The sequence below is a fragment of the Petromyzon marinus genome, chromosome 19 (assembly GCF_048934315.1).
Source record: "Petromyzon marinus isolate PM22_M1 ecotype Great Lakes invasive population chromosome 19, UKy_Petmar_22M1.pri1.0, whole genome shotgun sequence".
Taxonomy (NCBI): domain Eukaryota; kingdom Metazoa; phylum Chordata; class Hyperoartia; order Petromyzontiformes; family Petromyzontidae; genus Petromyzon; species Petromyzon marinus.
In genome coordinates, this window is record NC_133685.1 from 6,490,087 (window position 1) to 6,504,182 (window position 14,096).

Consider the following 14,096-nt stretch of genomic DNA (forward strand, 5'->3'; position numbering starts at 1 on the left):
GTTCTTTTTTATTTCTGATATCGCTGCCCTGAAGAGCGGATTCTGCTTTAAATGTTCACGAGTTTAGTTTTTATCTGAAAACTTAACGCAGTATTTTGTTCGTGGAAACAGTACAGTTTTGTCTAGCTTATGGTTAGAAGGCCAAGTGACCTCAAGTGGTTGTCAACCGTCTGGAATAGGAGCACGTGGAATTGCAAGTTTATGGAGACCTGCGCAGTCACTGTAGATATCATGTTCTGTGGTTCTTTCAATAAAGCCACGTAGATAGAAAAATAATAATATCACGCGAAGTTTCGATCGCAACACAAGCAATCGTCTTCAGGTGACGTCTTCAGGTGACGATTGCTTATGTTGCGATCGAAACGTCGTGATATTTTTATCATTTTTTATCTACGTCGCTTTACCGAAAGACCCATAGAATATGTATTCCTGCAGTCACGAAAGATTTAAGTATAGATATCGTACGTATTGATTTATATTGCCGTACAGTAGCAATTGGCAAAAATCCATTGATCTGTATTGATATGTGTGCTCATTTCGTGGATCTTGTAATCCGCAACACTCCACGGGGGTTAGAATTATAATCTACAAAAACTAATATTGTGCCGACGTGGTGTGTGACGGATTTTGGGAGGAATTGGCCACGGGATTCTGTTAATCCACCGGGGAAGCACGGCATGTGACAAATTACTAAATTCATACTCTTTGGTTCTTTCGGTAAAGTTACATAAGTAGAAAAATAAAATAAAACAAAAAATAATATATCAACGACGTTTCGATCGCAGCACAAGTGGTCGTCCTCAGGCGGAAAAAATAATCCAGCAGTCGAACTGCTGAACCAGCGAGAGAGCTGTTACAACAAGGTGTTATATATGTGGCGATGGGCAAGCAAGCGGGGTCTGAGCTGGAAAGGAATTCCATCCCCGGACGCACGCACGTCAGTTGTGCTAATGGGGGAGATTAGGGAAAGAGAGATTAGCATGAAATGAGCTTCTGTCGCAGCATAAGAGTATCATCCTCGCATATGTGCACAACAGCAGTGTTAATGGGAGATTAACACTATGTTGATGGGAGAGATTAGGCAGGGAAATTAGGGAGATTAGCAAACTAATGTCACGTCTATGTGTAACACAAGCTGCGGCGCTGCCAACTGCACTGAGAGGAAAACGCGTCAACGCAAGAGGTTTGAAATTAAATGATAATGCCACATTTGCTTGAGGAGAGATCGCATAACATACATCCACCTGCTCGCCAACACTGCCTTGCCACCCCATCCTACCCCAGGATGGGCTCTTTCTACGCGCCCTGCCTCCCAGCCATCAACGTGCTGCGACTTCTGGCCTCCATGTACCTGCAGTGCTGGGCCGTGATGAGCAGCAATGTCCCGCACGAGCGTGTCTTCAAAGCCTCTCGTTCCAACAACTTCTACATGGCCATTCTCCTCTTCATCCTCTTCCTCAGCCTGCTGCCCACAGCGTACACCATTGTGTCCCTGCCGCCCTCATTCGACTGCGGCCCCTTTAGGTGTGTGGGCGATGCTCCCGCGACTTGTTCCGGCCAACCACTCAACCGTTCCCCAGCATCGACAGGAGGACATGGCACTTAAATTATAGTGCTACACAAAGGCTAGACCAATCGTCTTAACGTCCATAAGTCAGGGTAAAGTCAAAGTGATTTTCCTGGGAGGCCACAGCGGGGCAGGTAAGTGACAGTCCCTCGGGGTTCGAGGATGACGTCCATCAGATTTGGAGGTGGCTCTTGAGGTGGCATGCGGTCCCAGATGGAGTGGCATCCGCAGTGCCGGGTTAGCTTCCTTTCCTTTCTCTTTTGGCGGCGATCCGCTTCGGCATTGTGATGTTGGGTCTCGAAATGGGCTGCATCCCGGTGGATGTGCCGGCGCCACCCCTAGGCGGGTGGCAGGCTGCTCCTCCCAGTCTTGAAGACCAATGTTCCCGCGCTTCATCAGGGAGGACTTGAGGGTATCGTTGAACCATAGGCTCTCTACCGGTCCCATATACAGGTCTGAAAATGGGGTTTCCTGCTAAAATTACCGATGAAGCATTGATGCTCCTATTTACAGCCCTGAACCAGTGGTGGAAAAAATCCACATTCCTATGGGTGGGGACGAATCTTTTCATAAGACACTCACTTTTGACTTCCCCACAATGTGGCACTCATTTTATTAACCCAGAGCATTTATGGGATGAGTCAACCCCCAACCAGGCTTTGCAGTCTCAACCTTTCGATTGCGAGCTGCTTGCTCTACCATTGAGACACCTGGCCGGATTGGCCAAGACATACTTTCTTAGTAAATGGATAATAATTTCCTAGTATATGGACACACATAAGATATAACCTTTTATTATGTACTTTACATGACAGGGGCTGCTACAATCTACTCTGCAGACAGAGTATTGGCATTACATTTTGTTAATGTTGTGCTTGCATGTACGTAGAGAGCTTTTTCCCCGCCAGCGATTGCGTGTGCATTGTACGTACATTACTGCATATAACAAAACCGTAAATGAGTTTGTATCAATCGTTGCAAACCCCTCCCAATCCAAACCACTACCTGTTGACCCCGTGACCCCAGTGGGAAAACGCGCATGTACGAGGTCATCCAGGAGACCATTGAGGCCGACTTCCCAGCCTGGTTCAGCACCGTGTTCAGCTACGCGGCCAACCCGGGCCTCATCCTGCCGCTCATCCTCCTCATGGTGTACGCACCACACGCCACTCCACAGCGCCGCACCACAGTGATGCAATTTGCATCTCGAATCCCAGATACATTCCCTTTGCCATCGGCCAGGCGAACATATTTGTGGTGGGTAGCGTTTGTCACAAAACAAATGTCCCACTGCTCTGTACAATACAAAACAATAAAATGACAAAACGATGACGGTCACAAGACAGGCAATGTCAACTTGAAAACAATCGATTTATAAAGGCCAGTGAATAACAATGAGTTTTGAGATGAGATTTTAAAATACCAATTGGTATCCGAGTCTCAGAGCTTTGGATTAATCATTCCACAATCTTGGAGCAAAGGAAAATAATGGCCTGTCACCCACGTGCACAATTAAAGCACCTGCATTACTAAGCGAGTGCACGTGGTGTATCGTACGTAGGGACATATATGCTGTGAGCGATCCGAACGTCTTCAGATTGAAGTTCCCATAGGCTTTCCCTCTAAAAAGAATTGCAAACGTGCTTAAAGTCTGTAACATAAATCCCAGTTAAATATAATTCCCATATTTCAAGCGCAATTATGAAATCTGTTCACTATAATGCCGCCCTACTGTGAAGTCTATTTATTTTACATTCTTGCTACTTTTAACCGGCTTCCATTTTCTCGGCAAAAGGTAAGAGTTATGAGAATTGTTTCATTTTTGGGTTGCATTTCCCTCAAAATGGATGGATTGTAATTGAACTACAAGTATTTTGTTTGTCCATCGCTTGGCTTGAAACAAGATCTTATTCTGCTTTAGTTCCCTTCCGTTGTCTTCGAGAGACAATGGGGCCAAGTGAAATATATCTGCTTGTTCCTGTCTTGCACCACCAGCCTCACGGCTTTGCTTTCCTGTGATGGTCACGTTTGATCAACTCTCAGAGTTGATGGCCTAAACTACGACATGAGTGTAGGAGGGGTAAAGCAGCTCGGTTTGATCATATCAGCACCTCGCTTTGTTGATGATGAACCCCATCACTTTGAGGTTTTCATTCACAGTTATTATGATGCTTGTTTACCCATAAAATACTTTTTATGGATCCTGCCATTTTTTCCACGTGTAATCCCAATTGAGTATATTTGCAGGTAAATTTTCAGCATTGGGATGTTTGGCAAATACTAGTTCCATCGCATGCCATTTTTTGTTGTCATGCATAACAGGGAAAGGACATGCAAACCACACACAAATTCGCCCGAGTTGGGAATCGAACTCGGGCCCTTCATGCTGTAAGCCACAAGTACTACCACTGGACTATCGTGTCGCCACCCGTTAAATTATTCTTGAAAGTGTATAGGATGCTGGAAACAAGGTCTCCTGGAGTTAAATCTCAGAGAGTAGTTCCTTAATGTCCGAGATTGATGTTTCTGCACCCACTGCATATCACAGTGTGCTGGTAATACAGTATAAGTCTGCTTTGCATCAAACAAAAACAAATTACAGTAGTCCCTCGGTTAACGGTGACATCGATTAACGGTTTTTCGGTTAACGTTTCGCCTCCCATAGTGACCCCATGGTTTCGACTAGCACTAACATTCTAACTGGCAATGTGTTTACGTTATGCACGCGAGCGCCAATTTCCGGGAATCCGACTGCTGGTAAGTGGTGCTGAGCCATGCCCTCAGCCAATCAGCGACGCCCATTCATGAGCGCTTAGACCACGACTGCCTTTGTTCATACAACGCTTTCTGTTTTGGCAGTGGAAACAGCTCTCCCGCAGACTCAATTATTTTTTTTACTTATGTTTCAACTTATAAGTGAATTCTATTAACATTTATTTTGGTGAACAGTAGTTTTCGTGGAACGGATTTGAAAACGTTAACCGAGGGATGACTCTGTAATCTTCGTTCAAAACTCTACCCTCTTTAGCCCCAGATGAACTGTTGTCTCAACTCACGTGTAAAATGTTTAAATCTTGACTTAAAGCTTTCGTGACTGCAGGAATTCATACTCTTTGGGTCTTTCGGTAAAGTCACGTAGATAGAAGAATAATTTTAAAAACCACGACGTTTCGATCGCAACACAAACGGACTGCTGAGGCAGGAAGAAATAAAGCGCTGTATTTCTTCCTGCCTCAGCAGTCCGCCTGCTGTGTTTTTCCACCTGAAGACGATTGCTTGTGTTGCGATCGAAACGTCGTGATTTATTATTATTCTTTTATTATTTTTCTATCTACGTAACTTTACCGAAAGACCCAAAGAGTATATGAGATGTTTAAGTTAGCGTGCTCAGGTATAGCCCGCGTGTAACATGGGTCCGAGTGTAGCAAAGTAGCAGAGAGGAAATGTGCTGTGCCGTTTGTGATGACCCCGTTCGTTCCCATTGCCCTGCGTCCACCAGGCTAGCCCTGTACTACTTACAGGCAGTGTCTCAATCTTACAAAGATGCCAACCTGGAGCTCAAGAAGAAACTTCAAATGGTACGGACTCTGCACGTTTGGCAATACATCACAACTTTCTAAGTGCCAGGGGCGGAGCCACGGGGGTGGGGGCTGGGGGGGGCTCAACCCCCCCTGAAATTTTGGGAAAGTCGGTAATCGGGATAACCTGATATCCGGCTGCTGCAAAATGCTGCATGCTGCCACCTTGTGCTGCCCTGCAGGCTGCCACCTCGTGCTGCCCTGCAGGCTGCCACCTTGTGCTGCCCTGCAGGCTGCCACCTTGTGCTGCCCTGCAGGCTGCCACCTCATGCTGCCCTGCAGGCTGCCACCTTGTGCTGCCCTGCAGGCTGCCACCTTGTGCTGCCATGCAGGCTGCTTGAGTGGCAGCCTTTCGAACATATCAAACTTATTTTCCACATCAGCGGCTCCGACCTATTAATAAACTCCGCGTTCAAATCCAATAAAATTTGTTTTATACATTTGTGGCGCCCATTGGAAAACATTACACTGGATATCTCAGAATATTGAAGTCAGCCCCCCCCAAAGTCAAAATCCTGGCTCTGCCCCTGCTAAGTGACAATCGCGTTCCTGATGCCAGCAAACTTCGATTCAAGTACATGCAAAGCACTGGGAATCCATCATTCCCCATGAGCTACCACGATCATCTTGGCTTGAATTTCAATTACATAATGCCACGAGCATGATTATTTTGCCCCGTGCTCCCACAAGCCAGGGATTGATATAAGATCATTGGTTTCAGGCTGTAGAGACTAAAATGAGTTGGGGCTTGTAATCCATTTCCAGAACTGGAAGGCCTACAGCAAATTCAATCTCGTCAAAAATAATCGAAAACTGAAAATGTCGAAAATCCCCTGGTTTAATGCAATAATATATCTCACGTCCCAAGAACTTGCCTTGCTCTATTATTTATTACACTGTCTGTTTTAACATGTTTGAGCACAAGACCAAAGGCAATGTTTTTTAGAAAATAATTTAGGAAAGGAGACGTTGGGAGGGAAATCCGAAGTCGGGGATTGTGAGAGAAGAAGCAGAAGAAGCAGAAAGAGAAGTGTAGTGAGTGGGTGTACGAGTGGGTGGGTGGGTGAATGAGTGAGCTGTTGCGACCTTCGGTGTGGTGGAAGAAGAGTGTGGGTGAGATAAAACGGCGAGTCTCAACATGGGCAGAGAAATCAATGAGTGAACTTCACGGGAACAAACATAATAATAATAATACTTCCTCACCCTAGTACCTGATACCAAATGCTTTGTCCTCTGGCACCGTTCTTCGAGCCTTCACAAAAAGCAGCTGTCGCGTTTTTATTCCCGCAGTCTTGTCGAGCGTTGGGGCACAAACCACAGCTGATGCCTTTATTAGCGGTGGTGCCACTCCTTCTGAAATGAAAGGGAACTGATTTGAACGACCACCGGGTGGTGAATGTAAGGCCGGGTGGCTCGGTTAGTAGAGTGAACGGCTCGCAATTGAAAAGTTGCGAGTTCAAATCCCGGTTGGGGTGGTGGTGGGGGGGGGGGGGGTTCATTTGGCCCGGCATAAAATGAGGGTTGAAGTCCTTTGGAGAGACTCGCCCCCATCATAGCAAAGGGGAATTTCCACCACTGAGCTCAGAGCTGTAAACAGGAGATGAGCACCAATGCCTCAATGCTCGTTTTAAGCAGCAAGGAGACGCCGAACATCGTTTTTGTTTTGACCACCGCGGTTCGTGCGCCCCAAACGCCCTCCCGTCCCGTTGTAACGTCTCAGCAACGCGACGACGAGAAAAACAAGAAGAGCAAGGCGGCGGGACTCATGGAAGACTTCGAGGAGGAGCAGACGAACGTGGACGTGAAGAAGGGGTCAGAGGTCGGTGCTGCGACGGGAGCGGGAAAGGGAGGCGGCGATAAACCGGCGGCGGCGGCGGCGGCGAGCGGAGAGGCGGAGAGGGGAGCCAAGCACGGGCCGGCTGCTCACGAGGGGCCGTCGGCGGCGCAGGGACAGCAGCAGAGTGGACAGGCAGCAGGTGCAGGTGCAGGTGCAGGTGCGTAGGCGGAGAGGAACCCACTCGCGCAACACGCACACACGCAGGCTGCAAACAAGTAGGCTTAACAGCAAAGACGCCCCGTATAGTCTTAACCAGACTGTTGGGGCAAATGCTGTTTGCATACCTGTCAACCCCCTATCAGTGCCTAACTTCAGACCTTAAATTTTGATTTAAAGCTTTCGTGACTGCAGGGATTCATATTCTTGGTGCTTTCGGTGACGTCACGTAGAAGGGGAACAATAAAATAATAAACAATATAAAACAATAAAATACCGAAAGAACCAAAGAAGAATAAAATTCTCACGACGTTTCGACTGCAACACAAGCAGTCATCATCAGGTGTGAAACCACAGCAAGAAAATTTGAAAAAAGTGGCGTTTTATTTTATTATTTTATTGTTTCCCTTCTACGTGACTTTACCGAAAGAACCAATAATATAATTCAGACCTTGTTGGTCACCCCGTGCCATTATAAATGTCAACGTTCATCCTACAAAGTCCCATCACAAGGGAGAAACGCAAACAAATAGACAAAAATTATGTTACAAAACAAAAACTGTTTTACGTATTAATCTTGATAATTGGTGTCAATGATGCTACTTAACATGCTTACTGTCTGTGATCTTGCATGCTGATGCTGTCCCACGACTATTTTTTATTTGGCCGTATTAATTTGTTTTGCCCGTATTAAAATGGCTGTGTGCTGTATGGCCCTGAAAAAAAACAATTTCCCTGTACAAGACTATTGGTTGACAGGTATGTGTTTGCGAGAACCTATGAAGGCCGGCACGGCAGATGAAGGGGGTGGGTGGCCAGCACCACACCCGACCGTCTTTGTCTCCCCGGTGGCAATGTTTACACACACCAGATACTTAGTTGAGGCTGAGTCTACCTAGGGGAGGCCCAAGACCGGTTCAGATAATTGCCACTGGTGTTGGTGGCCGTAAGCGGGAATCGAACTTGTGCAACGGGGTTCGTAGCGTAGTGCACTAACCACTACACTACCGCTCCCCACAACACACACACACAGTAAAACCTTGGATTGCGAGTAACTTAGTCTGTGAGTGTTTTGCAAGACGAGCAAAAGTTTACAATAAATATTAATTTGATAAACGAGCGAGGTCTTGCAATACGAGTGGTGTACGTATACGCTTTGTCTGCCGAGTGTCACGTGATCACAACTGATAAACGAGTGCTTTGATATACGAGTGCTTTGGATTACAAACACGTTTCCGGAACGAACTATGCTCGCAATCCAAGGTTTTACTGTATTTTAGTTTGTTGGTCTAAATGACAACATCGCCACACATTCAGTTATTTTGAGCCGGTGGTCTGGAAAAGGCTGTGAGCTTTTGTCCATTCAATGCTGCACACCTGCGTGTGTTGTTAAATCAAAACACAAGCATGCTGACAAAGAAGTGAACACTGAGGTATCCTTACAAAGAGGCACAGCGAGTGGTCACAATGTGTCGATGGTACGCCATGCCAACACTTCTCAAAACACTAAACATGTTAACTGAAAACATCCCTCTTAATTTTGAAAGCAGCAGTGAACATGGTTTGCTGGACAAATGTGTTTCATACCGGCATTTCTGCATTTCCATTTCAACTCCTAAAGAAATACATCTATAGAGGTATACTAATGACTCGGATTTGTTTTTGATGGAGGACCCTTCGTGCTACTCCATCTCAGAGCGATGTTCATGCGATAAGTGGCTTGCGTCACATCTCAAACATTTGAAAGGGTACCTCCAGTGGCAGCTGTCCCTAGGAGGCACAAGGCAACTCGGCACCTGGCCTGCACGTGGGCAGTAGTCGAGCAGTAGGGGGCGATGATTGCTATGTTTAATTCCAGGCATGCTCACAAAGGTGCGTGGATACTTTAAGCTTTACATTATTTTCTCAGTGCTGTTTGTGACCTCTCCACTGACCATGGCGTAACATGCTCGAGCATGCCTAGGATGAATTCTGGGAATTTTCAGTTCATGGGCATGATGTCTGTAGGACGCTTGCAGGATATATCAGTCACGTGCCGAAAATGAACCCAATTTAAATAGATGTGAGGTTATCTTGCTAAGAAAACACTTCATTCTATAAGTTTGGTCATTGTGAGTTAAGTAAAGATTGCATAGTGAAGGAGTTACAATCCTTGTATTTATCCCGCACCTCCGATTAGTGATGTTGGCTACGTGTGGTGAAAAAGAAGTTCAACATGAATATGTGCAAATACTTTTCCAGATATTACCACAAGCTGGTGGATACATAGTGATGAAGTATAGCAGTGTTGTTGTACAACTGCACATTCGAAGAGCAGTGAGCTGTTATTAATGTTGTCTTCTGAGGATGTAATGGGTGTAACATATTGATAAAGCTGCAATGTGGTGGTAATTGTGGAAATTATGGCAACATTAATGTGCTTCATAAAATCTATGTCAGTCAACCTGAAACAATTGTGAGTGACCAACACATATAGGGTCGCCACCTGTCCAGGTGTGACCCAGAAATTACGGGAATTTCCATAATTTGTGTGTTGGGTATAGGAGGAATCGATTTGTACCGAGATATGGTGGTTTTGTGTTGAACTTTACGACAGTTCATTGCAACTGAGAAATGTGTCTGGGTTTGGCCATGAAAGAGATGATAAAGATTTGAAGCTTTCGTGACTGCAAGGATTCATACTCTTTCGTTTTTTCGGTAAAGTCACGTAGGTAAAATGAAAATAAATGATATAATAATAAAACAACTAAATTAATTTTGAATAGATAATAAAGACCTTTTGATTGTTGGCTCTTAACTTTTAATACAAGAGAGCAATTCTAAAACACAAGGATGATGCGCGCAGTTTTATAACAACACGCTGGGTGGTGGTAGCGCACGCCTGTAATCCAGCACCGTGGAGACAGCGGGGTTTGGTGAATCGCACAAATTTCATGAAATTCGCTTCGCATGGGCGTCGAGGTTGTACGTATGTACGTATGTTGAACTTCTTTCGCACCGTAGGTACCCAACTGTGCTAATCGGAGCCATATCCTGGCTTACCAGGACGTGGCAGCACAACAAATGAATTAATCACCACCGTTTTCCATCCGTACGGGTATAGTGTAACCCCACCTCCTCGCTCGTATGGGTTTTCTCCGTGTACTCTGGTTTCCGCTCGTGTGTAAACATTAATTAATCAACAGGAAACGCGTTAATATACAGATGACCACAGAGCTTGGGCAATTACTGGCACCGGATCACTGCCTGGCTGCCGTCCAGCTCGCCTGTGGTTTTCTGCTCCTCTGACGTTGCCCATCCTGTCACCTGCAGGCAGAGGTCAAAGTCAGCCGAACGGGGCACGATCCACGCGGGGAGAATCGGACTTTCCGCAGGGGCCTCCGCAGCCAGGGCGTGGGCGCGGAGGTGGATCCCGCCACCCTTACCCCCGCTACGCACACCCGCAGTATCTGTACGGTTACCCGCCCTACGCACACCCAAGCATGATGTACCACCCTCCGTGGGGGGGCGGCGGCATGCTCCCTGGATATCCCCGACCTCCACGCGCCATGATGAGGGGTGGCCCTACCTATTGACGGCACTCGTTCGGCGACGCGCGTTCGTTGCTGTGCAGACGCGTCAGAAAACTAAAGCAGAACGGAAGGAGATAAGAGGTGGCAAATGTTACATGGCAAAGTGCGAAAGGCCGAAGTATTTTTTTGGGGCCAACCACAGTGGTCATAGTAATGATCATAGTAATAGCTTCTAAATGTGGGCAGCTGTGACACGTTTAGATCCGTTACCGACGGCCACAAGTGTCATTTGGTGAGCCGGGTCGCTTGTGATATGTACGACGGGTGGAGTGGCACGCGCGTGAGACTAACTCTCGCTTGTGTTGACACTTGCTAACGGTGTTTGTACCAGGAAGTCCAGCTTTACACAGGGAGCAGAACAGTGGAATTAAAAAAAAAACTCAAAAGAAATTACTCCCGAGCACAGAGGCTCACGTCTACATCCTTAGCGTATTCCCAAGCTCACACACACACAATGAAGTAATGTTAACTCCGCCACCGTTAGGCACCAAGGTTAATTTGATGACGGCCTTCTAGATCGTCGGAAGTTCCCCCCACATCCGGCAAAATAATTTGGATTCCACTGGGGTTTCGCACGCTCGCGGTTTTACCCTGCCCATGGTTTATACTTTCCGGGTTCTGGAGATCAGAGTGGAGCCCTGAGGCCCACTACTCCCCTCCAACCACAACCCCAACACTGCACCACTCCCACTCGTCATCACGAGCTGACCTCGCACACACTACCTCCACAATTGCCCAAGATGGCGCCTCACGCCAACCTCACCACAATTCACTCGATGCTAGGCACCACACAAACAATTCACAACGTCCGACAGTAAGCACAATTCAGTTCTTCACCCCAGTCCACAGCAAAAGGCTTCCACTTTACTTGCACTGCCTCATCCTTGCCACAGGACGGGCGCTGGGAGGCAGCGTTCTGCCTTCTTTGCTCGGCCCCACCCTGCACCAGCTCTTGCCCTTGATTTGACCTTGGCCTCGACCTTCACCGTACTCCAGTCTTGACTCAAGGACCCTGGTGTACAGCACATGAAGCTAAACTTTTAAACTACACGCCGTTATGCAGGATTGTAATCACGCCGTCAAGTTTATAAGTTCCCATTGTGCTGTTGAGTCCACTGCTCACCACACACAGCAGCAGTGGGACTAATTCGGGTGTTGCTGGCAGCTCGGCACCTCCACTCTGGACTGTTGTTGGTGTCTCCAAATCCTCTGCCTTGTTTGAGCTCTCCTTTTATAAGCAGCCCCTATCCAATGGGAGAGCGGCTCCACCGTAAGCTGTTAACACCTGGCTGGTTTTCTAGTTGTGCTCCAAGTGAGTACTTTACACATGGTTACAGTCAGTCAGCTGCTTGATTTGAAAGTCACTTGATGTAACTGTCGACTAGTTGCCAGACTTGCTCATTTGCTTACACTCCTCTTCCACTGGCATCATCACGGTTGTTCCAAACCATACTTTTATTCCAACACAGTGTTTCAATACGTCTTACGTACATCACTATTTCCCACACTTCTTCCCACCAGAATCCTATAGTGATGACTCTTACCCTACCACTAACACCTTTCATACTAAATATCCTATTCCCTGAACGCCTCCCTCCCATCTTGGATGTTCAGCTTCCCCACCAGACCAGACTGACTCAAATCCCTCAGTCAATTATTGTTATTATCTCCTTACTCGTCCCACATCCTTGGTCACCCCATGGCCCTCTCTTATTTGTCATTGCTCATATCAACCTCGATCTGCGTTACACCACCTCCCCTGCCAATCTCCTCCCTCCCTCATTTCCCCACTAAACTCTTCTGATCCCGAACCCCTTCTTCAGCTCGCATGGCGTGCGCCTCTACCCCATCATTACAGTCATCCTATATCCCAAATATCGCGGGCGCCACGGTATCGAGATGTTAACTACCTCGCCTGGTATACAGGAGGTCGTGGGTTCGATCCCGACCCTGACGCCTGTATTTGGAGTTTGTATGTTCTCCCCGTGATCGCATGGATTTCTCTCTGGGTTCTCTGGGTTTCCCCTCCACATTTAGAAACGTGCGTTTATAGAGTATTCGACCGCTATAAATGTCCACGTGATATGCCACATCTTTGAGATATCATATGTGGCCAGGTCGCTTATGAAAACGCGCTATATAGCTCAGTGGGCCTGACCTAGTTAAATGAAAAGTTTTCGTTTTATCATCCCCTACCACCCCTCAACGTGTCATCACCCTCATTGTCATTGTCATCCCTCGCCATCGGCATCATCACTTTCTATCATCGGTGACACCATCCTTGAAGCGCGGGCCACAACACTTGCAGCCTTTTCCCTTTGCTGGGGAGACGATGAGTCATTCCTCTTCCACACGTGCAAAGCAAAGCCTTTGCAATGCTTAGTTTTTGCAGCCAATAAATTGACTGGGTGTCAGTGCTCGGGTTATGGCAGCCACGTCTCTGTGTGTCGTCACGGTCGACAACCTGTCCATTCTTCGAGTAGTCGCTGCGCCGACTTCACAAGCAGCGGAATGGGGCCACCAGAAAATAGTGTTCACTTGTGTTGCACTTAATACGACTGTAATGCAGTGGTGGCTATGTTTCTGCGGAGTACTTCTGCTGGTTTTGGCAACAAAAGGCTTTGCTTTGATTTACACCCCCCCCAACCAAAATAAGTCTGAAAAAATCTAAATGTGTTATAATAAAGCGATGAAAAAAAATGTATATTCCCTTTTTTGTTGACGCAGTGAAACTCCAAAAATCAGCATCGATGTGGGGGTGCCACTTTTGGCGAATCCCGAAATCCGCTACGCACCACCGCAAGAACAACTAATGTCAGCAACAGAAGTTTGTGTAAAATTCCAAATTTTTTGGTGTTATCAGCCACACGACTCCAGAAATCGGCAAAAAAATTACCAGATCTCAGGAGTGTTTGATCGCGCTGCCAAATAACAAAAACAAAACTAATTTTGCAAACTTTAGGAGTTATGTGGGGGCCGACGTCCACCTCCCCGCTCCCCGTGAGCGGGCGGGGCGCGACGTCCACCCCCTCCACTCCCACCTCCTCCTCTTCGGCCGCCTCTCGCTGCGCGCCCGCGCCGATCGGATTATCGGCCCCCCGCGCCAGCGCCCTCTCTGAGGAGGGGCATCGCTACTCGGCTGGCTCACCACCGCTCGGGGTTATCTCCCCACGCACCCCACCACACAAAAACGAACGCAGGGACGTGCACGCGCGCGCCCCTGCAGGCGCGTATTTCCCTGGCGCTAATCAAAACGGCAGTATGAATCTGCGCGTGCATCTCCGGGGGTTAAACCCTAATCCGCGTGCACACAAAGGCTAATGCTAAAGGACTGTATGAATATGCACGCGCTCCCCCCCAGTGGTTAAGCCTTAATCCGCCGTGTA

General features: G+C 47.3%; 1 protein-coding gene across 1 annotated transcript in view; it reads left to right on the top strand.

The window, feature by feature from the left end:
- LOC116943737 (transmembrane channel-like protein 1) overlaps nt 1–13,414 on the top strand; it is a 43,604-nt gene extending 30,190 nt beyond the window's left edge. Inside the window, exons 16-20 of the mRNA XM_076068111.1 lie at nt 1,285–1,524; nt 2,594–2,719; nt 5,067–5,145; nt 6,866–7,139; nt 10,451–13,414. Coding sequence (XP_075924226.1) covers nt 1,285–1,524; nt 2,594–2,719; nt 5,067–5,145; nt 6,866–7,139; nt 10,451–10,713 — 982 coding nt within the window. The 3' untranslated portion in view covers nt 10,714–13,414. The remainder of the gene's footprint in view (nt 1–1,284; nt 1,525–2,593; nt 2,720–5,066; nt 5,146–6,865; nt 7,140–10,450) is intronic.
- The last annotated feature ends 682 nt before the right edge of the window (nt 13,415–14,096 follow it).